This window comes from Mus caroli, unplaced genomic scaffold, assembly GCF_978045245.1.
Source record: "Mus caroli unplaced genomic scaffold, Mus_caroli_1 scaffold_9, whole genome shotgun sequence".
NCBI classification, from domain to species: domain Eukaryota; kingdom Metazoa; phylum Chordata; class Mammalia; order Rodentia; family Muridae; genus Mus; species Mus caroli.
Genome location: NW_028227264.1, coordinates 127,118,645 through 127,145,470, shown reverse-complemented (window position 1 = coordinate 127,145,470; position 26,826 = coordinate 127,118,645). Strand labels below are relative to the sequence as shown.

The following is a 26,826-nucleotide window of genomic DNA, read 5'->3' as shown; positions in this document are numbered from 1 at the left end:
ACTAACACCACTTTCTTGCTTCTCCCCTCCTGGCCAGCACCAGCTCTGTGTCTCCGGGCCCAGATCCAGCCTTGTCCTCTCCTCCCCCGCTGTCTCCTTGAAGTTGCCTCCCAAGCCAGCCTACCCCAGCTCTGTCCTCCCTGTTTTCAATCCAGAGGAAGTAACTTAAGCAAGACAGACATTTCAGAGCCCAGTGAGAATTTCTCAATCATGCAGAGACCGTAAGTCAGGCAGAGCAGAAACCAGGATTTCATCCATGGGAATCCTGGCTGGGTGTATAAGCAGGGGCAGGAAGGGTGGTCAGGGAAGAAGTTACGATAACTTCTGGACTTGCTAGTAGAATGAGCAAGAGCTGAAGTCAGGATTTGGTAGCAAACAGGAACACGAGGCCGTGTTATTTAGTCAAACCTGCCAGGCTCGCCTCACTAGCCAGATCCCTCAGTGGGACTGCAAACTGTTCTCTGCCAATGTCCTCGGCATTCCAAGGCCAGGGAAGGGAAGGGGGAAGGATGCCCTGGCTCCAGGACAACAGAGGGAGGATTCGGTATTCAGTAAATATTTGTTAAGCCAATCAATACGTGTGCGTAGTGTGCGTCTGGCACCGGGGAGGAAATGTAAAGATAATGCCTGACCTGCGGCATCTGCAGTCAGGTGGAATTCATAACGCCAGGAGCTCCTGGGGTCACTGGAGCCTGTAACACGGAGAGGCCCCTTTCAGTCGGTCAAGTGCCAGCACAGAGAGCTCCTTTGTGCAGGCAAAGCTCCTTTCCATAGGGGGAAGTTCCTCCATGTAGGGAGAACTCCTTCCATCGAGGGAAGCACTGTTTTGTGGGGAAAGTCTCTCAACAGAGCCAGTGTGAAATAAGAACACCAGTTTCCGTGCCCACGCCCACTCCGTTGGCCACCTTAACTCGGGAGGTCACAGGTCGAAAGGGAAGGTAGGAACGATTTGGGGTTAGGAAAGAGGTGACATGTATCGAGTGGTCATGGGCTACATGCCCCAAATGTACCATCCCATTTACTGATGGTTTACCAGTGCTCAGAACCCAGCTGGACCCAGGGCAGAGCACAGCATTGGAAGTAGGGTGGAAGAAATAAGGACCAAAACCGAGTGTGTTCCCTGGGGATGTAGCTAACATTGAAATGGAGTTCTTTCGTCTTCAAGGGACGGGGTGCGTGTTCTATAATCTTTGGGTGTGTTGATGTATCTAGAGACTCGCTGGGCGTGGTGGTGCACGCCTTTAATCCCAGTGCTCGGGAGGCAGAAGCAGGCGGATTTCTGAGTTCGAGGGACCAGCCTGGTCTACAGAGTGAGTTCCAGGACAGCCAGGGCTACACAGAGAAACCCTGTCTCAAAAAAAAACAAAAAACAAAAACAAACAAACAAAAAGATATAGAGACTCCCTTCCTGCACCCAGATCTCCTGAGTTTACAGAAAGTGACCGGAACCATGGATCTTGGGAGTCTGCTGGGGGCTGTGTTTCTGGGAAAGCAGCCCACTACTTAAGAAATTTCTCTTGAGCAATGTGGATGATGGAGAAGGTGAGAAGGACCGGAGATGGATGTGTGCGCAGCATGATGAGACTGGGGCTGCAAGCAGAGCTCAGCACTTGTAAACACTCGCCAGGTCTATTCTAGGGCCTGGAACTGAAAGTCCTTTTTGAGGACGCCACCGGGCTGTGGTCTTAACCTTTTGACTCATTTATCCTTCTCAGACCCCTCCCCCGCTCTGCTAGAGGCCCCGCCACTCTACCACCAGACCACCACCACATTCCTCCTCCTTGGGCTTATCAGAGCTGCTCCTGTTTTAGGGCTTAGAGCCTTTGACCAGAGCTCCTCTGGAGGGCAAGTCAGCCCTGGGAGTGCGGGGGCACGAGGGAACCTCTACCCTTCAGGGGTTTTGCTGTATTGTTTATTTAGGTTTAGTTTGGTTGGGCGGATGTATTTTGTTGGTTGTTTGTTTGATTTAGATATGTTTGTTCATTTTAAATTCGTGTGCCTATACACGCACCTGTGCGAGTTTATGTGCATCGTGTGTGTGCAGATGCCATGGAGCTGGAGGTACATGCAATTGTGAGCCACCTGATGTAGGTGCCAGGAGCTACACCCAGGTCCCCTGGAAGAGCAGCAGGTGTTCTTAACTACCTAGCCATCTCTCCAGCCTCGAGACAAAAATTCAAGTCACCCCTGCTGGCCTTGGAACTCACTGTGTAGTCAAGGCTGGCCTTAAACTCCTGACCCTCTTCACCCACCTCTTAAGTGCTGGCGTTACATATAAATGTTGTCATCAGGCCCAGCTTTCCAGTCATGCCAGTCATGCCCATACCCAGTCTAGGTTTGTAGAGCAGGAATATGCAGTTCCTGTAGGCAAAAGCCCAGGGCTCCACCCGAACCCCAGGCTATAAGACCAAGGTCCGTATCTCAGAGACTGATAGGCAATGGTGAATGATATCCCTTCTCAGTATGCCCAAGTCTCTCTGCACAGCTTTATAGAGTAGTGGCCTGTGGCTGGGGATAGGGTGTGGGGAGGAACAGAGGCATCTGAACTTTAGGAGAGAGGAAAATAATGTGGTGGAGTGGGCTTGGATAACAAAGGAGTTTTGCTTGAGACTAATAATCTCCAGCTGCAAAAATACCAAAGGGGAGGCCAGGCTGGCTAGGGACGTCATTTCTTGCCAATTCCTTACAGTCAGGTCTGCTGAATGGGACCCTGCCTGGCCTTTGGGGAGGTGAGGAGAGCCCAGCCAAGGGCAGACACATGAGAACAGGGACTGTCACTGCCCTGCTTTCCCAGAAGTAGGAGGGAACGCAAGCCAGGAGAGAGGCTCCCACTCAGGTTCCCCCCCATCTTGAGGCTTGGCCTGAGAATGGAGCAGCATCTGGAAGCAGGGCATCAGCTCTCTGCAGGCTTCTTCCTCTTTCCCTCTTGCCAAGGGTGGATGGGTGAGCAGGGCCAGGGTGTTGCCAGTCCTAGGGCTGGGCAGTGACTCAGGGAAGCCTGAGGAAGTTGGAGAGAAGGCCATTTGTGCCAGCTGGTGCTAAGGAAAACAGATTTGACGGATGAATTTTGCACACATGCCAGCGGCCCCCAGACCCCCGCAGCGCCCACCAAGTAAAGGGCACAGAGCCCTGTTGATTTCGGCTGCCCTGCTAGCTGCCCAGGGCCGCAAGAAGGTCCCTACTTTGGGACTTCAGTTTCCTTTGGAGGTGGCCCAGTGGGTTTCATTTTAATCTGGTTTCTCTGTGGTGACTCGTGTGTGTGTGTGTGTGTGTGTGTGTGTGTGTGTGTGTGTGTGAGAGAGAGAGAGAGAGAGAGAGAGAGAGAGAGAGAGAGAGAGAGAGCTTGCATTGAGCTTTCTGCCTCTATGACCCTTGTCCTCTTCATGCTCCCCAAGATGGAACAGTCTTGGAAACCCAGAGGACAGAGTAGCTGGGTTTGGGAATGTGTCAGCACTTGTAGGGGTAATACCTCATCCCTATGACCTCTTTCTCCAGTTGTCTCAGGGTGGGGTTTACCAGAGGGGACCTGAAGAGGAAGCCATTTATGTGAGCCTTCAGTGACTACTTCCCCCGCTCGATCCTCCGTCCTCAGTCCTGTGACTCTGAGTCAGTAGTCCCGGCCAGCCAACTTCCCTGGATGACATGTTCCTGTTCCCTGCACCCCCTCCCACTATTAAGAAACAGCTCCTGGATCCCTGTAGGGAGGAAGGGGGATTAGGGAGGGGTTGAGCAGAGTCCATCATTATACCTGTAGCTGTGTGGCAGAGTAATCCCTACAGGACTGAGTCCTGATAGTGTGGGCCGAGCTTCAGCCAGAGGCAGGCAGTAAAAAGACTGGCTACCTACTGTTGAAACAGTGCAGATAAAAGTCTCTGCCTTAGGAACGTTCAGGTCTGCAAGTGGCATTTCTTCTGAGAGTGTATTTGAAAGGGGCCAGCGGGGGGTGCATGAAAGCCTGGGCTGTGTTGGGAAGGCTGCCAAAAGTTGTCCTTATCCCCAGACTTCCAACAGTCCTTGGCTTACCCTCCTCCTGTGGCCCTTCATGGCTTAGAATGACTGTGGTAGCTGCCGCGTACCATTAGAAGTTCCTCTTTCTCTGTCTCCTGGTTTATCTCCAGGGTCCTATTTTCGCCTCCTCTTGGACTCTCTGTACTTTAGTTCTCATTCCTTCTGTGTTTCCTCGGGGTGTGAGGGAATTAGGTACTAACATGGAGGAAACGGGGACGTGAAGGCAAGAAGGAGTTTGGCTCATGTGACTGATTCCCCAGCCTCGGGGCCACCAGTCTTAGGTCACGCTGTATGGACTTCATATTTTGAAATACTTTTCTCCCAAGCTGAGTTCATTTACGAACATTCTACTTCCCAGTAATTTTTTTTCTTTAAATTTATGCAACATGCACAGCTTCCAGCCGGTACTTCTTGTTAGTATGAAATAATTAGACTTACCATGTAGAGCGAATATAAATCAGGCCCAAACCAAAGATAATGTGCCGTTTTAGTTAGTTAGGACACCCTTTTCTCAAGAGAAAGCAGGTTAAAGAGAAAATATCAGGGTGAGTTGGTAGGCCTGACCTCCTGCCTCTTGGCACTACAAGATAGCACTTTCCTGATGAAGGCTGGATTAGAATCGGAAGATCCTGTCAGTCAGTCAGTCAGCCAATATTTACCTAGTCCCTCCTGCTTATGACAATCCTGAGCCTAGGATGGGGGCTGGGGCAGGGGGTTGAGTATATTTGGAGACTTCTATTTGGAGAGACCAGATACTTGGAAACATAAAGAATGTCAAAGTGTGACTGTATCCGCTGCGAACACCCACAAGAGCTCCGGGGAAGGTGGCTGCAGCTGGCTGGGGCTGGGGCTGAGGAAGATTAGGTCCCAGAGAAGGCAAGCTCACCAGGCTCACCAGAGAAATGGATGCCTGTGGGTGGGCCTGTCCCACATAGCTCTCTCCTTCCTTTTCCAGACGTGGAGCAGATGGCAATCGACTGGCTGACAGGAAACTTTTACTTCGTCGACGACATTGATGACAGAATCTTTGTCTGTAACCGAAACGGGGACACCTGTGTCACTCTGCTGGACCTGGAACTCTACAACCCCAAAGGCATCGCCTTGGACCCTGCCATGGGGTGAGAGTGTCGGGCTGGCATTCTCACTTTCGAAAGAGGAGGCAGAGGCTGTAGTGGGAAGTGTGGGGGGGGATCCTGGTCCCTGCGCCCCATTTATTATGTGTGCACCCACAGGAAGGTGTTCTTCACTGACTATGGGCAGATCCCAAAGGTGGAGCGCTGTGACATGGACGGACAGAACCGCACCAAGTTGGTGGATAGCAAGATCGTGTTTCCACACGGCATCACCCTGGACCTGGTCAGCCGCCTCGTCTACTGGGCGGACGCCTACCTAGACTACATCGAGGTGGTAGACTACGAAGGGAAGGGTCGGCAGACCATCATCCAAGGCATCCTGGTGAGGGGGGGGGCTTTGTCTGAGGTTATTCTGGGGAGACCATTCACCAGAGACTCCTGATGGGGAGACCTTTGGGGGGAATTGATCTCTAGGGCTCCCAGTGAGTGTGGAAAGAGCAGAGTTAGCCCGCCCATGTCTTCTGGAGGGGCCAGCAGGAATGTGTCAGAGAGGAAGGCTATGGCTTCCCATTCTGATGGGAACAGTCATTTAAAGACACCCCTTTTACTTCCCTTTTTCTTATTTGAGGCTTAAAATAACCCCTGGGAGATGAGCAGGCAGTTGACAAAAGTGGGGTTCAAAGATGTTTGGTAATTTGCCAGAGGTTACACAACTGGGAACAATGCTCGAACCCAGCCTAGAGGTCCTGCTGCTCAGTGCGGAAGGTCCACTCCGGAGTAACTTGCATGTGCAGCTCTGCCCCGGGCTTTGTGTGGAGCTCTTCCGGTCCTAACCTTGAAAACCTCACAGCCGACTCCTTATCTTGGAAACAGCTGGCCCCTGTAGGCTTCCTTGGGACACGAGAGAACCCTCAGTCCCCAAAAAGCTGCAGTCAAGTTGAGCATTCTCTGGGGAGGGAGGTTAGGGCCCGAGCTTAACTCATCTGCAAATTCTCAAAGCGTCTGCAGGGAGCTTAATTCTGCGAGGGACATTGTTTTTTCTTGTCCTCCATGATAGGATGGTCCAGTGATCAGCACAGGATAGCAGTGTCACCCCAGAGGCAGAATATAGAGGGGAATAGCGTCTCTCTGAAAACGCCAGTTCTTTACTTTGTGAAGGACCAATAGGAGATGGACAAACAGAAATTTCCAAAACACACGAGTTTAGCATCAGGTTAAACAAAACTAGCGGGGAAAGTTCGGACGTAGGTGATGGGAGTCTGGGTGGCAGGCGGAGGCCGGCTGCGGCGGCGGGGGATGAAGGGAGCAGCCTTTTCATCTTGTTGACCGACGCTGCCTGCCGTCTCAGATCGAGCACCTGTACGGCCTGACCGTGTTTGAGAACTATCTCTACGCCACCAACTCGGACAATGCCAACACGCAGCAGAAGACGAGCGTGATCCGAGTGAACCGATTCAACAGTACTGAGTACCAGGTCGTCACCCGTGTGGACAAGGGCGGTGCCCTGCATATCTACCACCAGCGACGCCAGCCCCGAGGTAAGCGGTCAACACGGCACCTCCAAAGTCGGCTTCACCCCAACAGCACAGTCTGCTCTTCTGCATATCTCTTTCAAATTGAGAGTGTTTCTAGACACCTTCCCCAAGCTACTAACCCTGGCTTCTCCTCGCCTCTCCACGACCAGAGTTCCCTTATGCCTGGGTTGTGGCAAGGCGGTGAATACTAGTTCTGGGCTTCAAAGTCCTAAAATGGGACAAGAGCAAAGAGCCCCCCCACCTGACCCAAGCAGAGCCCCCTGAAGGGTGCTGACAGCTCTCTCCTCTGCCCCCAGTGCGGAGTCACGCCTGTGAGAATGACCAGTACGGGAAGCCAGGTGGCTGCTCTGACATCTGCCTCCTGGCCAACAGTCACAAGGCAAGGACCTGCAGGTGCAGGTCTGGCTTCAGCCTGGGAAGTGATGGGAAGTCTTGCAAGAGTGAGTATCAGGGAGAGTTGGGCCTGCTGGGGGTAAGGGTGGGTCCGCAGACATTCCCCTGTAACCCGCTGCCTCTGCCTAGATGCAGAGAAACAAAGGGCAGAGACATAAAGGGCCCACACCCAAGAGCAGCGATATTCCTAGCACACAGTCACTCATTCTTCGAGTGTTCAGCAAACACACACTGGGTGTTTGACACCGTTCAGGCAGTGAAGGGTGTGGGGGGACAGAGGAGTTGTCACGACCGTCCAAGGATGTGATATCTAGGCCAAGCTCTCTTCTGATGAAGTGAGGCAGCCAACCCTGTGACTGCTGGGAGATCATTTATGGAGGAGTGAACTTAAGGTTCAAAGGCCCTGAGGCCAGTGTAGGGTGTGGTGTGCCGAGAAGACGGGTAAGGCGGAGTGGTGTGAGTGAAGGGAGATGAAGGGAATTTCTCACTGGGATGAGGAGCTTATGACCACTGTGGAAAGAAGATGAGTGATTGGGCGCATCCTGTGTGCGCTTCCTGTGTACTGTACGCATCCTGTGTACGCTTATACTGTGCTGGGCAGGAGGGAAGAAGCCAGGTGGCTATTTCCATGGTGTGGGTCAGAGTGACATGGTTTAGGCTAAGATGGTGACAGACCTGTAGAATGACCAGATACCAACGTGCTCTGAAAGCACTCTGATTTCCATGCAAAGTTGCTCGTGTCAAATCCCCATGACACAGCGGCCCTAGGACTAGAATGGAGCATGTTATCTTGTGTCTTCTGGGAGTGACTCAGAGCTCTGTCTGCTCCAGGTCTCCTGACCCAGCCCAGCCAACGCACTATAGCACCTCAGACCCAGATTTCAATTTGGGTGGTGACCATGTGTGCGTGTGATTGTGCGCATACATGTGTGTGCATTGTGTGTATGCGCGTGTGTCTGTATCCATGTGTGTGTGTGAGTGAGTGCATGTGTGTCTGTGTATATATGCATGTGTATCTGTGTGTGTGAGCGAGTGCATGTGTTTCTCTGTGTGTATACATGTATATGCACATGTGTATGTGTGTGTGCGTGCGTGTGCGAGTGCATATGTATCTCTGTGTGTATGTGAGAGCAAGTGCATGTGTCTGTGTGTATGCACGTGTGTGCGAGTTCATGTATGTGTGCGTGTGTGTCTGTGTGTATATGCATGTGTGTCTGTGTGTGTATGCATGTATGTGTGTATGTGTGTGTGCGCGCACGTGTGTGAGTTCATGTGTGTCTGTGTAACTTTGTGCCCTTTGTACTTGCCCTAGAACCTGAACATGAGCTGTTCCTCGTGTATGGCAAGGGCCGACCAGGCATCATCAGAGGCATGGACATGGGGGCCAAGGTCCCAGATGAGCACATGATCCCCATTGAGAACCTTATGAATCCACGGGCTCTGGACTTCCACGCCGAGACCGGCTTCATCTACTTTGCTGACACCACCAGCTACCTCATTGGCCGCCAGAAAATTGATGGCACGGAGAGAGAGACTATCCTGAAGGATGGTGAGGGCATCAGAGGTGGGCGGTGTGTGGGAAGAGCTCCTGGGGGATGAGGCGCCTGAGACAGGAAGACATCAGAGGCTTAGATTGCTCCCTCACAGTATGAAGAGTCCTTGCTGACAAGCTGGCTGGACTGGTTGGCATGGAGATGAAGGGATAGACAGGTTGACCCCTGTGTGACCCCCTTCTTGGCTGAGCCAAAAAGAGTTGGAGGATGGATGGATGCGTTAGGCAGTGTGGGCTGCCTTGGCCAGCCCTTGGGAAAATTCAGGGTCTCGCCGCCATTGGCTCAGAGCCCTGGAGCTGTGTACAGCATACAGCCAGGAGAGGCCATAGGCCCTGAATCACAGCCGGGCCTGGCACGTCAGACAGGGCTCATCCACAAGTGTAAATGCTCAGAATGTATGCAGCTAGATCTTGTGGCCACGGATATCTGTACCTCTCTGTGGCCTGAGAACTCTTGTGTCTGTCTCTCCCTCTGACCTACTTTGGCAGGGCCACTGTGCAGTGGAGCCATTCCCTTTGAGGGCTTCTGAGCTGTGTGCGTTTTATACCTCAGATCTGTTTTTTGGGGCCCCAAGATCTGGTTCCTTAACCAGTCAATCTGGCTTGCTCCCCACCCTCTGTGCAGCTCAGAGAACCTCAGCAGTCAGCAATCATAAGACTGTGTGGAAATCAAGAATGACTCCTGGTCAGGAAGACACTGGGGATCCCTGTACAGGGGAACTGCTATTTAAAGGACATTTGAGATAAAGCCTTTGGCTAAGGAAAAATGCACTTCCTAATTTACTCATTTTTGTGAGTGCAGGTTTTTTAGGCCCAGGATGGTGGCGTCATACTGGAGCAGAGAGCCAGTGCATATCGCCCCGGCTGTCCACCTAAGCACAGGCCCAGACATGCCCTCATCTGAGAGCTCCCCTCAGTCACATAGTTTCCTGGCTGCCCCATGCTGTTTTTCAAAATGTAGATATGGCATCGTAGATGCAGTGTAGATGTGGCATCTGAAAGGATCTTCTCCATCCCCACCCCCACCTCTGCCCCAGCCTCCCTCCCCCATCTGCCCACCATTCAGGGCACCACATGCCTCCTGCTCCCCCTGCCTGGCCACCATCTCTCCCTGTGTCATGTGTCCTTCAAGGGTCACCCCCATGTGCTCTCTACACCCTCACAGGCATCCACAATGTGGAGGGCGTAGCCGTGGACTGGATGGGAGACAATCTTTACTGGACTGATGATGGCCCCAAGAAGACCATTAGTGTGGCCAGGCTGGAGAAAGCTGCTCAGACCCGGAAGACTCTAATTGAGGGCAAGATGACACACCCCAGGGCCATTGTTGTGGATCCACTCAACGGGTGAGTCTGCCCAGGCCGTGGGGTGGATGCATGTACATCTCAGAGGACTGGGGAGGGAAACGGCAAAGCCAGGGGCGTGGCTGAGGCAGGCAGGCTACAGAAGCAGGAACGAGAGCCTGAAAAGAGAGCGTGTGTTCATCTGTCTGTCTTGAGGCAGGAGAATAAAACCCTGGTACACAACCGGAAGTCTGCTTCTGCCGCTCCACTACAGAGCTCTCTCCTGGTTCCCCTTGGCTCCGAGCCGCCCTAGCCTTTGGGTCTGCACAGTTCTTGCTTGCCAACATCTGCACCTGCCTTCCTTCCCTCACCCACCACTTCCCGTCCCATCCTTTGCTGTCTGGAACTCCTGGATACCTCACATTTGGTTTCTTGTCAGCGTTGGGTCTCAGAGAAGCCCCCCACCCCATCCCTGTTCACCCAAACTTGCTGCCTAGATTCTCTCCGCCAGTCACTTTTAATTTTCCTCCTGATTTTAATCACTCCAATACGACCTTCTTGAACAACTTATTTCTCCTGGGATGTTTGCTCCTCAGAGATGGGGAACCTTGGTTTTGCTGCATCCTGGGATGCCAGAGCCATGCTCCAATTAGAGTAGCCATTCATCAGGTGTTTGTTGTATGGTGGCCTGGGTTGCTGTGATGAGGGGTTTAGAGAGAAACAGCTCAGAGAGACCCCTGGGAGGAGTTCTGGATACCACCTAGATACCACCTAGTCCCTAGAATCACAACAGAAGCTGTTGTGACAAGGGTGACCATGTGGTGCTGACCAGTCGCTGCCCACAGGTGGATGTACTGGACAGACTGGGAGGAGGACCCCAAGGACAGTCGGCGAGGGCGGCTCGAGAGGGCTTGGATGGACGGCTCACACCGAGATATCTTTGTCACCTCCAAGACAGTGCTTTGGCCTAATGGGCTAAGCCTGGATATCCCAGCCGGACGCCTCTACTGGGTGGATGCCTTCTATGACCGAATTGAGACCATACTGCTCAATGGCACAGACCGGAAGGTGGGCAGGCATGTGTGCATTGTTTAACCCTGTTTCTATGGAAACTCCATGAGGATGTACATGTCTGTGTGTGTAGGGCTTCGTGCTTCTTACAGGTCTACACATGGCTACTCTATGAATGTATGTTTTCATGTTGTGTATATTGTTTTCTTTGAGGATGTCTATCTACATATGGCTGCCCTCAAGCACACCTGTGTGTGCACTTCTGTGCGTGTGCACATACATACAACACACTTCAGGGTAGTCACGCAGCAACATGTAAGGTGCCAAGGGGTAGCATATATGCATGTTTGTTCACTCCATTGGTTCATGAGTTGTGTTTGCCTTTAGGTATATGGACCAAACTGTCTTGGTGTGTCAGGCCCTTCACAATATAGTTCTGGGCACCTCTACCATCTTGTGTCTCCTACTCCCCACAACTCAACACTCTATGAACAAGCTGCACTAGACAGCTTGTTATTCCAGAACATCATAGGCCTCTGTTCCCTAAGCCTTGGCTTCCTGGGAATCCCCCCAGTTCTTGGCTCTTTTTCTCTTGAAGGTTGTATCCAGGTCCCTCTTCCCACAGATTACCTACATATGCCCTCCATAGGACAATGGTGCTCTTAGTACCCATCACAGCTCAGCCCATAATAAATCCCAGTCAATGTTGCTTAGGTAGAGAAATAAATGGCTGAATGTTGGTGTATGTGTGTGCACAAGTACACATGTGTGTTCATACACATGTGTGTGCGTGAGAGAGAGAGAGAGAGAGAGAGAGAGAGAGACATAAATGACATATTGAACAGCCTTATGAGAGGTCCGTATGGACAGTGTCCTTTCTGAGTCACCTGATGGAGCCAGCACCACCAGGGCCCCTAGTTGTCCCTTGGGAATCTCTATTTGCCCTCCTCTCCTCAGAAACATCACCTCCATTCCTAGATTGTATATGAGGGTCCCGAACTGAATCATGCCTTCGGCCTGTGTCACCATGGTAACTACCTCTTTTGGACCGAGTACCGGAGCGGCAGTGTCTATCGCTTGGAACGGGGCGTGGCAGGCGCACCACCCACTGTGACCCTTCTGCGCAGTGAGCGACCTCCTATCTTTGAGATCCGGATGTATGACGCGCAGCAGCAGCAAGGTGCTCCTTTATGGGCCCGGGATGGCGGGTGGGTAGGGTGGGACCCCTGGCTTTAATGTCGAAGACTTCCCAGAAGCCTCTGTTCCCCATTCATTTCCATTCCCACGTCTGTATCCCTCTTTCAACGCGACCTTCCTTTCCCGACTTCCTCTTCGGTCTCCTCACTTTGTGTATTTTTCCTTTCCTGACCCTGCCGCCCCATCCTTTTCCTGCCCTCTCCTGCAGTGGGTACCAATAAATGCCGGGTAAATAACGGAGGCTGCAGCAGCCTGTGCCTCGCCACCCCCGGGAGCCGCCAGTGCGCCTGTGCCGAGGACCAGGTGTTGGACACAGACGGTGTCACCTGCTTGGGTATGAGGGTCCTGGCTTGCACAAGGGTGGGAAGGTAGCTCCAGCAGAAGAATGGCAGAGGACAGGGGAGTTCTCTGTGTTCCCAGTAGAGATTAAGGAAGCAAAGAGGGGGCCCTGAGATGCTGACAGGAAGCAAGGGATGGGGTTCAGAGAAGGCTCTGGGGCTAAAGGAGGATTGGGGGTGGGGTAGTTCTGAGGGCATGAAGATGGGGCGGGTGGATGAGGAACAGACGGCGAGTAAGAAAGGAGCTATTCTTAACTCATTTTAACTTTGGCTGTCATTAGAGTAAAATAACAGCATTTCAGAACACTATAGGCTGGAACTACTCCTTAACCGCAGCACTTGGGAGGCAGAGGCAGGTGGATGTCAGCGAATGTAAGGCCAGAATGGTCTTCCTGGAGAACTCCAGGTCAACCAGGGCTGCAGAATAAGACCCTGTCTTAAAAAAAAAAAAAAAAAAAATCAAAAGTAAAACTGGAAAAATTCTGTAAATTAGCCGGGTAAGGTATACATGCCTAGAGTCCCTGTCAGCACTGTGGAGGCTGAAGCAGGGGGATTACAAGTTCCAGTCCAGCATGGATATTCTAGCTCAAAACCAAAAAAAATTTAAAAAGGAAATTAGGAGAAATAAAACCGTGATCCAACCAGTGAACATGAGTATGAGGTTGTGGTAAGTCACACGAGGTACTTTCTTCCCTAGGTAGGTAGTTCTGTTTTATACATAGCCCTCACCCAGTGTGCACAGGAATCTCCTGCCTCTTTCGGCTCTTAGCCGCCACAGTATTCTCTGTGTTATCCTTACTATTTATTTTATAGTACTGAGGATCAACCCAGTGCCTCATATACACTAGAAAATCACTCCACCAATGTGCTACACCTTCAGCTCCTTACATTCATGATTTTATTGATTAGTTTTTACTTTTTGGTGGGTGTTTTGCCTGCGTGTATGTCCGTGTTCCATGTGCATGCAGTGCCCGTAGTGGGTGGGCAAAAGGGGGGTGCCAGATTCCATGGAACTAAAGTTACAGAGGGTGGTGAGCCACCATGTGGGTTCTGGGGATGGAATCTGGGTCCTCTGGAAATGCAGCCAGTGCGCCTAACTGCCTCTCCATCTCTCCAGTCCCTAAGATCATGATTTAAATAGCCTTGATCTCCTAAACATAAGAAGGGTTCTAGGGATGCTGGCCTTCAGGTCAGGCCTTAGGACACACAATTAAGGTTAAAATAAAAGTAGGTACTCGTTATAACAATGTAACAATTCATTGTAACAATGAATAAATGTGCTGTGCAGAAAAACATAAGGAATGCAGAAAACACCTCCAATCCTACCAGCCCCTCCAATATGTCTGTGTGCATTTATGTCTACATAAAAGGGCATTTCTGCATGCATGTTCTTCTGGCCTCTGCTTCCGTTGCTAAGCAGCGTTTTTAGTGGCCAAACTGTACCGTTTAGTAAATGTCCCATTGTTGACTCAGCCATTTCTCTGCTGATGTGTGTTGTTTTTTGAGGTTTTTTTTTTTTTTTTATAACCACAGCCAACATTCACTGAGCATACATTATGTGTGGTTTTAAGAATTTCCCATGTAGTAGCTTACTTATCCTCTAACACGTCTCTGTGGGGACAGCATTTTTTTATTTACAAGGGTTGAAACCAAGGTCCAAGTTAGCACAGGCATCCCGATATGAAAGTCTGACCCCATTTATTTATTAACCCTTTTGTATTGATCACATACTTACACTTTCTCATAGCTGGAATAAACTTTTTTTATCACAGTTCTGGGAGTGAACTATATCAGTCGCTGGATGTGGTGGCCTATACCTTTAATCTCAGCATTCAGTAGGAAGAGGTGTGTGGATCTTTGTGAGTTCCAGGCCAACCTGGTCTACACAGAGAGTTCCAAGCCAGTCAGGGCTATATAATGAAATCTGCTCTCAAAACAGAAATAAAAAAGGGAGAAAAAAGAAAAAAAAAAAAAGGCTCAGTAGAGATCAATGTCCTGCTGAGAACAAGACACAGGGCTGGGAGAAGCTGAGGGCATTGGCAGAGGGTGTGAAAGGCCAGGGCACTGGAACTGTCTTTGTGAACACTGACATCATTAAGAATAGAGGCAGGGGCTGGAGAGATGGCTCAGTAGATAAGAGCACTGACTGCTCTCCCAGAGGTCCTGAGTTCAATTCCCAGCAACCACACGGTGGCTCATAACCATCCTTAATGGGATCTTATGCCCTCTTCTGGTGTGTCTGAAGACAGCTATGTATATTCATATACATGAAAATTAACAGGTGGGTGTGGTGGCACACACCTTTAATCCCAGCACTTGGGAGGCAGAGGCAGGTGAATTTCTGAGTTCAAGGTCAGCCTGGTCTACAGAGTGAATTCCAGGACAGCCAGGGCTATACAGAGAAACCCTGTCTCAAAATACCAAAAAAAAAAAAAAAAAAAAAATAACAAACAGAGCCAGGACTGGTTGTAGAGAAGGTGGCAGTGGACCAGGAGCATCCTTAGTCGTGATGAAGCAGCCTGAGCAGGTCAGCACTGGATTCTAGAAAGGAAGGGAAAACAGCTAAGAAGCAGCTGTGGGGAACAAGGAGCACACATACCACCTTCAAGGCCCCGTGGTCCACGGAGTAGAGGAGAGAGCGTTGGTGACCCATGGGACCCTGCAGAGGTTTTAGAAACTGGGTGAGAAAAGCGAATGCAAAGCTCAGGTGACTGACACCAAAGGTCTGCTTAGATGCTAAGGCAGACAGTAATGGAGAGGTATCACCGCAGCTGGGGGTGGGAAGACAGGAGCATGCAGAGATCTGGGGATCTGTTTACTTACGAGGTGGAGTCAATGGCTTTGTGAAAGACCAAGTCCAGGACAGGATCTTGGGGGCTTCTGAGATGACATCTAGGGGCCGTTCAGAGTCAGCAGTGGACTAACACATCTCTGTGACCTGTAGAGACTATTTTACTCTCAGACCGCAGGGAGATATAGACATTGCTGCCGGGGGCAGGGTCCCCCGTCGCCTGCGACAGCGTTACCGTATTGAACCGAATAATCTGCTCACGGAGAATTATGTACTAGGGGAAAATTACTCTGTAGCGTATCAGAAAACAGTAAATCAGAAGAGAAGTACAGGGGTTTTAGCGCCTGTCCCATGGCCTGGGTCTGACCTTACCCCTCACACTCCTGTGGTGCCCACAGCGAACCCATCCTACGTGCCCCCACCCCAGTGCCAGCCGGGCGAGTTTGCCTGTGCCAACAACCGCTGCATCCAGGAGCGCTGGAAGTGTGACGGAGACAACGACTGTCTGGACAACAGCGATGAGGCCCCAGCACTGTGCCGTGAGTCACTGTACCCATCCTGGGTGGCCGGGCAGCGGGACCCTGGATGTGCGCCACTGCCCGGCAGTGGGACACTGGATGTGCGCCTGCGCAGGGCAGCGGGACTCTGCATATGCGTCCGTGAGAACAGAGAGTCCATTCTCACTGACCCCTGACCTCTCCCCCCACCCCCAGATCAACACACCTGTCCCTCGGACCGATTCAAGTGTGAGAACAACCGGTGTATCCCCAACCGCTGGCTCTGTGATGGGGATAATGATTGTGGCAACAGCGAGGACGAATCCAATGCCACGTGCTCAGGTGAGGACTCGGGCACGGTAGTCCAGGAGCCAGACCTGGGAAGACGGAGGAGCCCATGAACCCAGAGCAAAGGGAAAGGGACCCTGGGCAGGAGATGGAGTCTTCCATTCCCTGCCAGGATGGACAGACCAACGGGAAGGATGAACAAAGCAACGGGACTGAGTGTACAGGGGAACAGATGTAACTTTAGATGGAGATGAGGAAAAACCACGGATGCAGCCTTTTCCCAAAGATCCCTTGGGAGATGGGGTCAGGCGGCACCAGTGTGATTCGGGACACTAGAGAATAACATCTCAAACAGAAAGGGGGGTGGGGTGGCGCAGAGGACGATGGGAGAGGAGAGGGGCTGGATGATGAACTTCTGCACCTGCCCCTCCCCCCCTAGCCCGCACCTGCCCACCCAACCAGTTCTCCTGTGCCAGTGGCCGATGCATCCCTATCTCATGGACCTGTGATCTGGATGATGACTGTGGGGACCGGTCCGATGAGTCAGCCTCATGCGGTGAGGGGCACGGCAGGCAAGAAAGTCTGGCCGGCTGGTGGAGGGGAGGGGCAGATCACGGGTTGGGGCTGGAGGTGTGTACCTGGTAGCCTTGAGTAAATTGTCACTGTGGCCTTGATGAGTTCTGTCTGCAGTAGGGGATAATAGCACCACCATCACATTTGGGGAGGGGGGGCTCGGGGTTTGTGATGATGCCTAGCAGGGGTAAATGAGCTATTTCCAGCGAGCCCCTCTGCCCCATCTGACTCTGCTAGAGGCTCCTGCTTGTGGAAGTGTCCCCTTCACCACCTGCTTCTCAATGTGAGAACGTGTGACTTTGAGGGCCCCACTTGACTGTCCTTTCTCTTTCTCTCTGACAGCCTATCCCACCTGCTTCCCCCTGACTCAATTTACCTGCAACAATGGCAGATGTATTAACATCAACTGGCGGTGTGACAACGGTATGAGCTAAGAACTTACCTCCCTCCTCTTACCATAATTCCTAGGAAAGCCAGAAGCCTCAGCCAGGCAGGCCTCAGAGAAGGCAGGCAAGATCTTAGACTCAAGCTGGGGTTCTCTGTGGTACACTGAAACCCTGAGAGATTTACTAGCTAGGAGAAACAGGAAGGAGACAGAAATACCATGGGGCACCAAGATGGACAGAAGAAAGTCCCTACGGTTGTATCACCCCTGCCTTAGCAGAGCAGAGCTGCCCACCCTCTGGCAGGAAAGTTAAGTGAGGGCAGAGCAACAAAGCCCAGGGCCCAGCCTCTTCCCCCTACACCCTCTGCCTCTTGGGGTCTTTACTGCATGCCCCAGGCTCTGGGTCTCAGGCGTGGAAGCATACCTGGAGGTCAGCCACGGACCAGGTGATGTCAGCCCTGAGCCACAGGGACCACAGTGTGTGTAAACACACATGCAAGTGGTGGTTGTGTGCGCTGTTTCGGACTCTGTCCTGTCTAGTGTTCTGCTGTGTTGTGTTGCGATGTGCTGCCCCAGGGTCTCCAGCCCTGCTTCACATGTGAGGATGGGTTGAGTCCGTACCATGTCTCCCTCCTCCGTGCCGTGTCTCAAGTGCCAATGGTTGCCCTGGCGGTTTCTGTGTTTCAGAGAAGGATTGTGGGGACGGCTCTGACGAAAAGACCTGTCCTGAGCCTGCCGGTCAGTGCATAGAGGCACATGCACCATCACCCCAGAGCCCCAGATGGCCTCATCCTTCCCAGCCCCCTAGGTTCCCTGGCCCAGAGCTGCCAGACACACACAGACAAAAGAGGCAGAGGCAGGAAAGAACTTGGAGGGTGTTCAGAGGAGAGAGGTGACAGAGGTGGCCCCGAGGAGGCTGAGACCTGGGGAAAGAAAATCAAAGCCAGTTAAAAGTGGGCAGGCACGCACTACACTCGAAGAGCACTGGCTAACGTCTGTCTTTGAGAGTCCTGTCAGTGTGTGCAGAGGGAAGTTACCCTAGGGCTTAGGAGGCAGGATGTCCACCCAGATACCTACTTCAGAAGAACAGTCCTCTAGCCTCTGGGAGCCTGCACCCTGCACCAGTATCTTGCAATGCCCAAGCTCAGTGTGTGGCTGGGTAAAGATCTTTCCAGCCAGCAGTCTCGCCTACCCCCCACACCCCTCATCTTTCAAACCATTAGGAACCTCTCCCTAGCCCCCCAAAGTAGGCAATCCTGTACCCATATCCTGCTGCAAAGGATGTCCCCACTCCCAACTCTCTGAGACTCAGGGAAGGGCCTCTTGGAGCCCACCCACTGCCTCCCCCACCCTGTGGGCCATGGTGCATGCTGCAATCTATGCAGTTTCTGTTTGTCTTTTCTGTCTGTTATTTTCTCAGTGGGGGGTGGGGCGGGCTGCGGGTGGGAGTGAGGGGGCTAAGCGGGCCAAGCTGGGGTTACAGAAAGGCTGCTCTGCTGAACCCATCCTTGGCTCTCCCTGTCTTCCCTCGCCCAGACAATGACTGTGGGGACAACAGCGACGAAGCCGGCTGCAGTCACTCCTGCTCCAGTACCCAGTTCAAGTGCAACAGTGGCAGATGCATCCCCGAGCACTGGACGTGTGATGGGGACAATGATTGTGGGGACTACAGCGACGAGACACACGCGAACTGTACCAACCAGGGTGAGCACTCTGGACTAGCATCCAGCCTGTCCAGCCACCCACCCCACTGTTGTTACCACCCAAGAACTCTGAGATGGCTTTGTCACCACCCTGAGATCTCTGATGCTTGCCTCTTGTCCTTGAGGAGGCTCCAGTCCCACAGAAGAGGAAAGTTGCTGGCGAATCATTGGCACACACTGTTAAGATTGAAGGCCTGGCTGTTGGGTGGCCTTAGGTTTCAGCTCCAGCTCTGCAGCTTGTTATCTGAGTGGCCTTGGACAAGTTACCTAATCTCTGTGGGCCTCTTGAGTTTTCTCAGCAAATAGCACTGACATGGTAGTTATCGGGGTACAGGATGTTTATGGGAGCTGTGGATTGACAGGGAGTCAGGCATGGGGGCTCACACCAATAATCCCACCACAGAGAGGCTGAGGCAGGAGGATCGATCACTGACAGATAGTAGGTCAGCCTGGCCTAGGGTAGAAGGCCCCGTCTCAAAAAGAAAGAAGAAAGAGTATCAAGGACAGATGCCCAGATCATGGGGCCTCTTGGGAGAGGCTGAGTTTCCCAGAGGGCACAGGTCCTCTCCGAGGGCGCTGGTGTCTTAGCTCTGCCTCGTCACTGCCGAGAAAGAGGACCAGTGTAAGTTGGGTCTGGCTTTAAGAAAAGACAGAAATGCCATTTTTTTTCCCCTTGAAATGCACTGTATTCTGACACTGGCGTATCAGTTTGCTAACATTTCTGTACCACAAGCGAGCGCGTAGATGACAGAATTGTGCTCCACACAGTGTGTGAGGTAGAAAAAGCAAACTGTCCTGAATTCAGGGCTGGCTCTTCCTCAGCCCGTGAAGGAAAACACATCCTTGTGTCTTCAGAGGCCTCTGGTCTTCCTTTGTTCTGGACACACTACCCTGCCCCTGCCTTCGTCTTCATGTGGCTTCTTCCCTAAATGTGTCTGTCCCTGGGTCCACTTTTTTCTTTTTCTTTTTTTTTTAAAGATTTATTTATTTGTTTTATGTATATGAGTACACTGTAGCTGTACAGATGGTTGTGAGCCTTCGTGTGGTTGTTGGGAATTGAATTTTTAGAACCTCTCCTCGCTCCGGTCAACTCCACTCGCTCAGTCCCTGCTCGCTCCGGCCCAAAGATTTATTTATTATTTTTCATAAGTACACTGTAGCTCTCTTCAGATGCGCCAGAAGAGGGCATCACATCTCATTCCCAGTGGTTGTGAGCCACCATATGGTTGCTAGGATTTGAACTCAGGATCTTCAGCAGAGCAATCAGTGTCTTACCTGCTGAGCCATCTCCCCAGCCCCCTACATTTTTCTTTTTATAGGAACATTAATACTGTTAATTAGTCCCTACCCCAGTGATTTTAATCTACAGAGACATTATTGCCAAACAAGGTGGTATGCGGAGTTGAGCATCTTTTTAGGAATCGCAGTTCAGTTCATGACAACTGACAGTTTACTTATGGGTCAAAATATTTCTGCGAGCTGTACATGGCCCATGAGCCTCCAGCTAGGAGTCCCTGCCTCAGAATTAGCATCGTCCTGAGTGCCATGGGCCAGTCTACGCATTCAGCTGAGAGGCAGTGACAAGAGGGTCACAAGAAGCTCAGGCTTCAGGATCATCTCTGAAAAGGACTAGGGGGTTTAAGAAAGGATCCCTTCCTAGATGGGTGAACCAATGCAGGCCTTGCCCAACAAGCCAAGTAGATCTGGCTTCCTCTGTATCTGGGCGAGTAGTAGGTGGAGATGGGAGGGGTGGGACCTGGCTTGTGGACAGTGATTGGCAATGATAGTTAACCTGTGGTTCTGAACTGGCATGGCCCAGTACCTTGAGGAGGAAGTGGGCTTGCAGGTGATTTCAGTACCTGTATAGGAAAGTGTAAGGCTTCCTATGGGGGTAGCAGGAGGCTGGTTAGATGGCAGATGCCTTGTGCAGGGTCAAGGAAATGGGGCTACTCCGAAAGCAGCTGCTTCCAATAGCATAATGACAGTTGGGCAGAGGCTTGACCTGGGAGGCACTGGGGCACTTTGGAAGATGGGTGGTACATTTGGAAAACAACCCCGGAAGGAAATTACCTTATGCTGAACTTCAGGCCCCCCCCAGGGAAGGAAGTCAGGTCATAGGCAGCTGCTGAGAGTTGAGACATGGGCACACCCTGCCACCCCAGTTACCCGATCATCAGTGCTCACACTGGGGGTGGAGGGTGAGGCATTTCTACTATGCCACTGGCCTACAGGATTAGGTGAGATACAGGAAGATCCAGATGGGTCAGTGATCTTGTGCCCCAACACTGCCCTCAGGCTTCACAAGCTCTCTGCACACATGAAAAAGGTGCTGAGACCTCTGGGCCCTTTACCCACCTCTGATCCATGCTCTGCCTTCTGCCCCTTCCCTCCCAACTTTGCCTCTACTGTCCCATCTGGAGTCTTCCCACGGGATGCTCCTCTGTTGGCTGTGCAGCTGCACGTATCTTGGTGGCTCACTCTTCAATTCATATTCCCGCTGAGGCGGTTTCTGCTCAGGAGCCTGCCAAGGCCGTCTTGCCTGACGTGTCATTTCATCAGGCTGGCACTGTTAAACTCCTGCCATTGCCTGCAGTCATAGCCTAGGTCCACCCCCCTCCACTAGACTCTAAGCTATGTTGAAGGAAGGATTTGGTCTTTGAGGCACGCGGGAGGGACGGTGCTAGAACATCACTGTATACAGAGAGTATGCAGGGAATGAGGGAAACACGGTTAGGTTGATGTATTTGAGTTCTGCCCTGACAGTTGGAATATGTAGCTAATTACTATCATAAGCTTAGAGGAGGGGCATTAGATAAGAGGGTCACCCGGGTCCTTGAAGATACAACATCTGAGTCTGTCGATGAGTTAATGCTTTCTGGCTATCGGCAGGCTCACAGGACACCCAGGGCATCCTTACTTGGCTCAGCATCTAGGCTAAGCAGAGGTAGTGACAGAGATCTGTCCAGGGTGCCTCTCCCTCCTGATGCACACCCCAACCCCCGCCCATGTCCTCCAGCCACAAGACCTCCTGGTGGGTGCCACTCGGATGAGTTCCAGTGTCGCCTAGATGGCCTGTGCATCCCCCTGCGGTGGCGCTGCGATGGGGACACCGACTGCATGGACTCCAGCGATGAGAAGAGCTGTGAGGGCGTGACCCATGTTTGTGACCCAAATGTCAAATTTGGCTGCAAGGACTCCGGTGAGAGGGGGCAGAGCAGGGCGGGGAGCCTCATGGGTAGGAGGAGGCCATCTTGAGAATGTAACAGTGGCTTGGTGTTATGTAGAGGAAAGGGCAAGAAAGAGCCAGAGTCTGTATGAAAGACCCCAGGAACCCAAACCCTGGCCAGAATCGAGCACCGTTCGATTCTTCTGCAGGTTCTGCACCTTCTTTGTTAGCTGTGTGGGTTTGACAGAAAAGGTTTCAAGGTTTATAGTGGGCTCCTAAGCACTTCAGTGAAGACATTCTTAGCTGGGTCTGGGCAGGGCACAGTGAGTTCCACTCTCCAGGCCTGGTTCCTCATTCTGTCCCCATCCTGGTCCCTCAGCCCGGTGCATCAGCAAGGCGTGGGTGTGTGATGGCGACAGCGACTGTGAAGATAACTCTGACGAGGAGAACTGTGAGGCCCTGGCCTGCAGGCCACCTTCCCATCCCTGCGCCAACAACACCTCTGTCTGCCTGCCTCCTGACAAGCTGTGTGACGGCAAGGATGACTGTGGAGACGGCTCAGATGAGGGCGAGCTCTGTGGTAAGGCACCCATGCAGGGCCTGGGGTTGCTCAGCAGTGGGGAGAGGGGAGGTCTTGTCCAGAGTAGGACTATAGGAAATGATCTGGGGCAGTGACCTAGGACTTGCCTTGGCCCTGCCTGAAGTGACAACTCCTGTAACATTTACTTTACAAAGTGGCCCAGGGGGCCAGGCGTGGTGGCGCACGCCTTTAATGCCAGCACTTGGGAGGCAGAGGCAGGCGGATTTCTGAGTTCGAGGCCAGCCTGGTCTACAGAGTGAGTTCCAGGACAGCCAGGGCTACACAGAGAAACCCTGTCTTGAAAGAGAAAAACAAAAATAAGGGGGGGGGGGGGGTTGGCGAGATGGCTCAGTGGTTAAGAGCACCAACTGCTCTTCCAGAGGTCCCAAGTTCAAATCCCAGCAACCACATGGTGGCTCACAACCATCCGTAACGAAATCTGATGCCCTCTTCTGGAGTATCTGAAGACAGCTACAGTGTACTTACATATAATAAATAAATAGATCTAAAAAAACAACCAAAAACTTAGGATACCCAAGATATAAGATACAATTTGTTAAACGCATGAAACTCAAGAAGAACGAAGACCAAAGTGTGGACACTGTGCCCCTTCTTGGAATTGGGAACAAAACACCCATGGAAAGAGTTACAGAGATAAAGTTTGGAGCTGTGAAGAAAGGATGGACCATCTAAAGACTGCCATATCCAGGGATCCATCCCATAATCAGCTTCCAAACGCTGACACCATTGCATACACTAGCAAGATTTTGCTGAAAGGACCCAGATATTGCTGTCTCTTGTGAGACAATGCCGGGGCCTAGCAAACACAGAAGTGGATGCTCACAGTCAGCTATTGGATGGATCACAGGGCCCCCAATGGAGGAGCTAGAGAAAGTACCCAAGGAGCTAAAGGGAACTGCAACCCCATAGGTGGAACATTATTATGAACTAACCAGTACCCCAGAGCTCTTGACTCTAGCTGCATTTGTATCAAAAGATGGCCTAGTCGGCCATCATTGGAAAGAGAGGCCCATTGGACTTGCCAACTTTATATGCCCCAGTACAGGGGAATGCCAGGACCAAGGGGTGGGGGTGGGTGGGTGGGGGACTGGGGGGGGAGTGTATTGGGGACTTTTTGGATAGCATTGGAAATGTAATTGAGGAAAATACCTAAAAACAAAACAAAACAAACAAACAAAAAAAAAAAAACAAAACAAAAAAAACCCCAACAAAGTGGCCCAGGTAGACAGCCACTGTCTGCCGCCAACTGAGGATGAAGAAGCACAGAGCCCTTAAATAAACTAGTCCAGGGCCATCTCACTCTCATCTCACAGGGCAGGGAGGGAGCCGTTAAGACTCCTGACCTGGGACAGACACCCTCAGTCAGACCACTGAAATGGGAGGCCAGGCTTGGGGTGAAGCACAGGGTTGAGGCATGATTTGAGCTGACTTCTGGAGGAGGGAATTTAACTGGGTTCCCGGAAATGGGCAACATGTGCAGAATGAGGGAGGAGGGTCGAGGAGGTCTGAGCAAACTGCACCGTCCCAGAGCAAACAAGACCTCTGACTTCTGGGAAAGAGGAGTGAAGGGTACAGCCATCTGAGGCTGGCCCAGAAACTGCTGCCGTGGGGCAAGTTAGGAAGGTCAGGGCATTCCCCTCTGCACCCTGCCCTGTGTCACACGTGAATCGGGAGGGATCAAAGAAAGGGCCCTGACCTGAGTATCCTCCCAAAGAGCAGGCAAAATGCCCAGGTCCCAGCCATCGACGTGAGAGCACACAGGGGTAAGGAAAAGGATGATAGTCCGGGTGTCAGGTTCTGGTGTTCCAATCCTGATCCTAAGAGAGCCTGGGAAGGAGACAGAGGCTCAGCAGGACTGTGGTTAGGGCTCTGGGGCTCAGAACAGGATACCAAAAAAAATGTGAAGCCCTGGCAGGGCCATGTCCTGCTTCCACCCAGATCTTGACCCTATCTCTTTCCTGTCCCCCCCAGATCAATGTTCTCTGAATAATGGTGGCTGTAGTCACAACTGCTCGGTGGCCCCTGGTGAAGGCATTGTGTGCTCTTGCCCTCTGGGCATGGAGCTGGGCTCTGACAACCATACCTGCCAGATCCAGAGCTACTGTGCCAAGCACCTCAAATGCAGCCAGAAGTGTGACCAGAACAAGTTCAGTGTGAAGTGCTCCTGCTACGAGGGCTGGGTCTTGGAGCCCGACGGGGAAAGCTGCCGCAGTCTGGGTAAGATGCAGTGGGGTCAAGGTGAGCCAGCCAAGCAGGGCTGGTTACGTGCCTGAGCAACAGTGGGCTGAAGGCCAGGGCTAGCAGGGACGCTGTATGTATATCCCAGGACAGGGTGGCACAGTGAGTGGCTCTAAGCCCTTTGCTGACCTGAACACATGCCTCCCTCCAGATCCCTTCAAACCCTTCATCATCTTCTCCAACCGCCACGAGATCAGGCGCATTGACCTTCACAAGGGGGACTACAGCGTCTTAGTGCCTGGCCTGCGCAACACTATTGCCCTGGACTTCCACCTCAGCCAGAGCGCCCTCTACTGGACCGACGTGGTAGAGGACAAGATCTACCGTGGGAAACTCCTGGACAACGGAGGTGACTCTTTGGGCCTGGGAGAGTTGCCAGGATTGTACACAGATGGCACTTGGGTACTCAGGGTCATGGGCCCAGATTCAGGTGGCCCCGGAGCTGAGGCTTCGGCTGCCCATCCCCCGGTGCGCACCCCCCCACCGTTAATTGGGTTGGATTTTGCTGTGGGTCTCAGAGCCTGATGCCCCGTAATTATCGTAAGCATTGCTGCTGCCTGATAATTAACAAAATGATCACCCTTTCTTTGGAACGGCCTGAAGCCTGGTTCCCCAGTCTTGGAATTTCGGGCTTAGAAGGAAAATGCCATGTAGGGATGGACCACCTCTGTCTCGGGGTAGCCTGAGCCATCACAGGCTCAGTATTGAGCATCTATTGCGCTGGATACAGCAGTGATCAAGACAGAGAGTTTTAAGTTGTGTGTCAGGGTCCCTGCACAGAGGCAAGCAAGAGACATGCTTTAAGAGAGGAGTTTGTGTTGTTTATTACAAAAGAAACTTGGAAACATCTCAAATGTCCGTCCTCAGGAGAATAGTTAAGTAAACTGAGCTGTCGTCACATGACAGATTCTAAAATAATAAGACACACGGACATATTAGGGTAGAGTGTCTTTAGGACATTCAGTGGGTAGTTTCTAGCATGTTGCATCGTCCTGATAGTATGTCCAAACATGTTCCCAGAAGCTTCCGTCAGCCCTGACCTCCTTGCCCAGGTTACCCCACCTCAGACACAGTACATACCCAAAGTGGCTGACCTCACCCCCTCCTCCAAGAGCTCCCTTTCCCACCTACCTCCCAGGGGGAAAGAGGCCTGGGAGAGGAGAGTGGGAGCCAGGCCCTTCAGCTCTCTGAGCAGAGGTGTCAGGGTGAAGGTGGATCATTGAGGGACCCTGAGATCCACGCCTTCGCCAAGCCCCAGCCCAGGAGTCTCTAACCACCTGCAACCTTCTCTTCCTAGCCCTGACCAGCTTTGAGGTGGTGATTCAGTATGGCTTGGCCACACCAGAGGGCCTGGCTGTAGACTGGATTGCAGGCAACATCTACTGGGTGGAGAGCAACCTGGACCAGATCGAAGTGGCCAAGCTGGACGGAACCCTCCGAACCACTCTGCTGGCGGGTGACATTGAGCACCCGAGGGCCATCGCTCTGGACCCTCGGGATGGGTGAGGACTCTGCCCCACCCCTACGCCCCTACCCACCCCCGCTCCGTAGCCCTGTGTTCAGCCTGTCCAGGGACACTTATCTTCTTGGTACTGTTGACTCCCCCAGCTTGTTTATCTGTGGTGTGACCACCCCATCTTTGGCCCTCCTCCCTCCCTCCCTCCCTAGGATTCTGTTTTGGACAGACTGGGATGCCAGCCTGCCACGAATCGAGGCCGCGTCCATGAGTGGGGCTGGCCGCCGAACCATCCACCGGGAGACAGGCTCTGGGGGCTGGCCCAATGGGCTCACCGTGGACTACCTGGAGAAGCGCATCCTCTGGATTGATGCCAGGTCAGCAGCACCCGGGCAGGGGAGGGACAAGACCAGCGTGAAGAAAGATGAAGCCAAGAGGAGGATGGGGGGAGGGGAACTGACAGATGAGAAGGAGCAGGGTTGTAACCTGCAGTCATCCATCTACCCTCCGCTCTTCTCATACCCCGTGTCCTCTGCTGAGGGCTCTGCCTGCCCAGGGCAAAGAGAAGGTGCCTTTTCCTAACTCACCCTGGAGCTCCAAACGCCAACTGTAGCCCTGGGAAGGAAATCTAGATGATTCCCTTGGGGAGGGCCTAAGGCTAGGATCCCAACCTATTGGGTTACCCCGACCCCCAACGCATGCAACCTTGCATTCTCTCTTCAGTCCCAGGCAGGACTT

The 26,826-nt window shown here is 52.3% G+C and overlaps 1 protein-coding gene across 1 annotated transcript in view; it reads left to right on the top strand.

Annotated features, from left to right (window-relative positions):
* The window catches only part of Lrp1 (LDL receptor related protein 1), an 84,146-nt gene that overhangs the window by 21,149 nt on the left and 36,171 nt on the right, over nt 1-26,826 (top strand). Inside the window, exons 7-26 of the mRNA XM_021175130.3 lie at nt 4,964-5,126; nt 5,241-5,463; nt 6,430-6,619; nt 6,913-7,056; nt 8,322-8,558; nt 9,727-9,907; nt 10,690-10,912; nt 11,834-12,035; nt 12,261-12,386; nt 15,580-15,720; nt 15,895-16,020; nt 16,406-16,522; nt 16,882-16,962; nt 18,461-18,628; nt 21,644-21,826; nt 22,173-22,373; nt 24,366-24,611; nt 24,784-24,981; nt 25,930-26,134; nt 26,301-26,465. Coding sequence (XP_021030789.1) covers nt 4,964-5,126; nt 5,241-5,463; nt 6,430-6,619; nt 6,913-7,056; nt 8,322-8,558; nt 9,727-9,907; nt 10,690-10,912; nt 11,834-12,035; nt 12,261-12,386; nt 15,580-15,720; nt 15,895-16,020; nt 16,406-16,522; nt 16,882-16,962; nt 18,461-18,628; nt 21,644-21,826; nt 22,173-22,373; nt 24,366-24,611; nt 24,784-24,981; nt 25,930-26,134; nt 26,301-26,465 — 3,520 coding nt within the window. The remainder of the gene's footprint in view (nt 1-4,963; nt 5,127-5,240; nt 5,464-6,429; nt 6,620-6,912; nt 7,057-8,321; nt 8,559-9,726; nt 9,908-10,689; nt 10,913-11,833; nt 12,036-12,260; nt 12,387-15,579; nt 15,721-15,894; nt 16,021-16,405; nt 16,523-16,881; nt 16,963-18,460; nt 18,629-21,643; nt 21,827-22,172; nt 22,374-24,365; nt 24,612-24,783; nt 24,982-25,929; nt 26,135-26,300; nt 26,466-26,826) is intronic.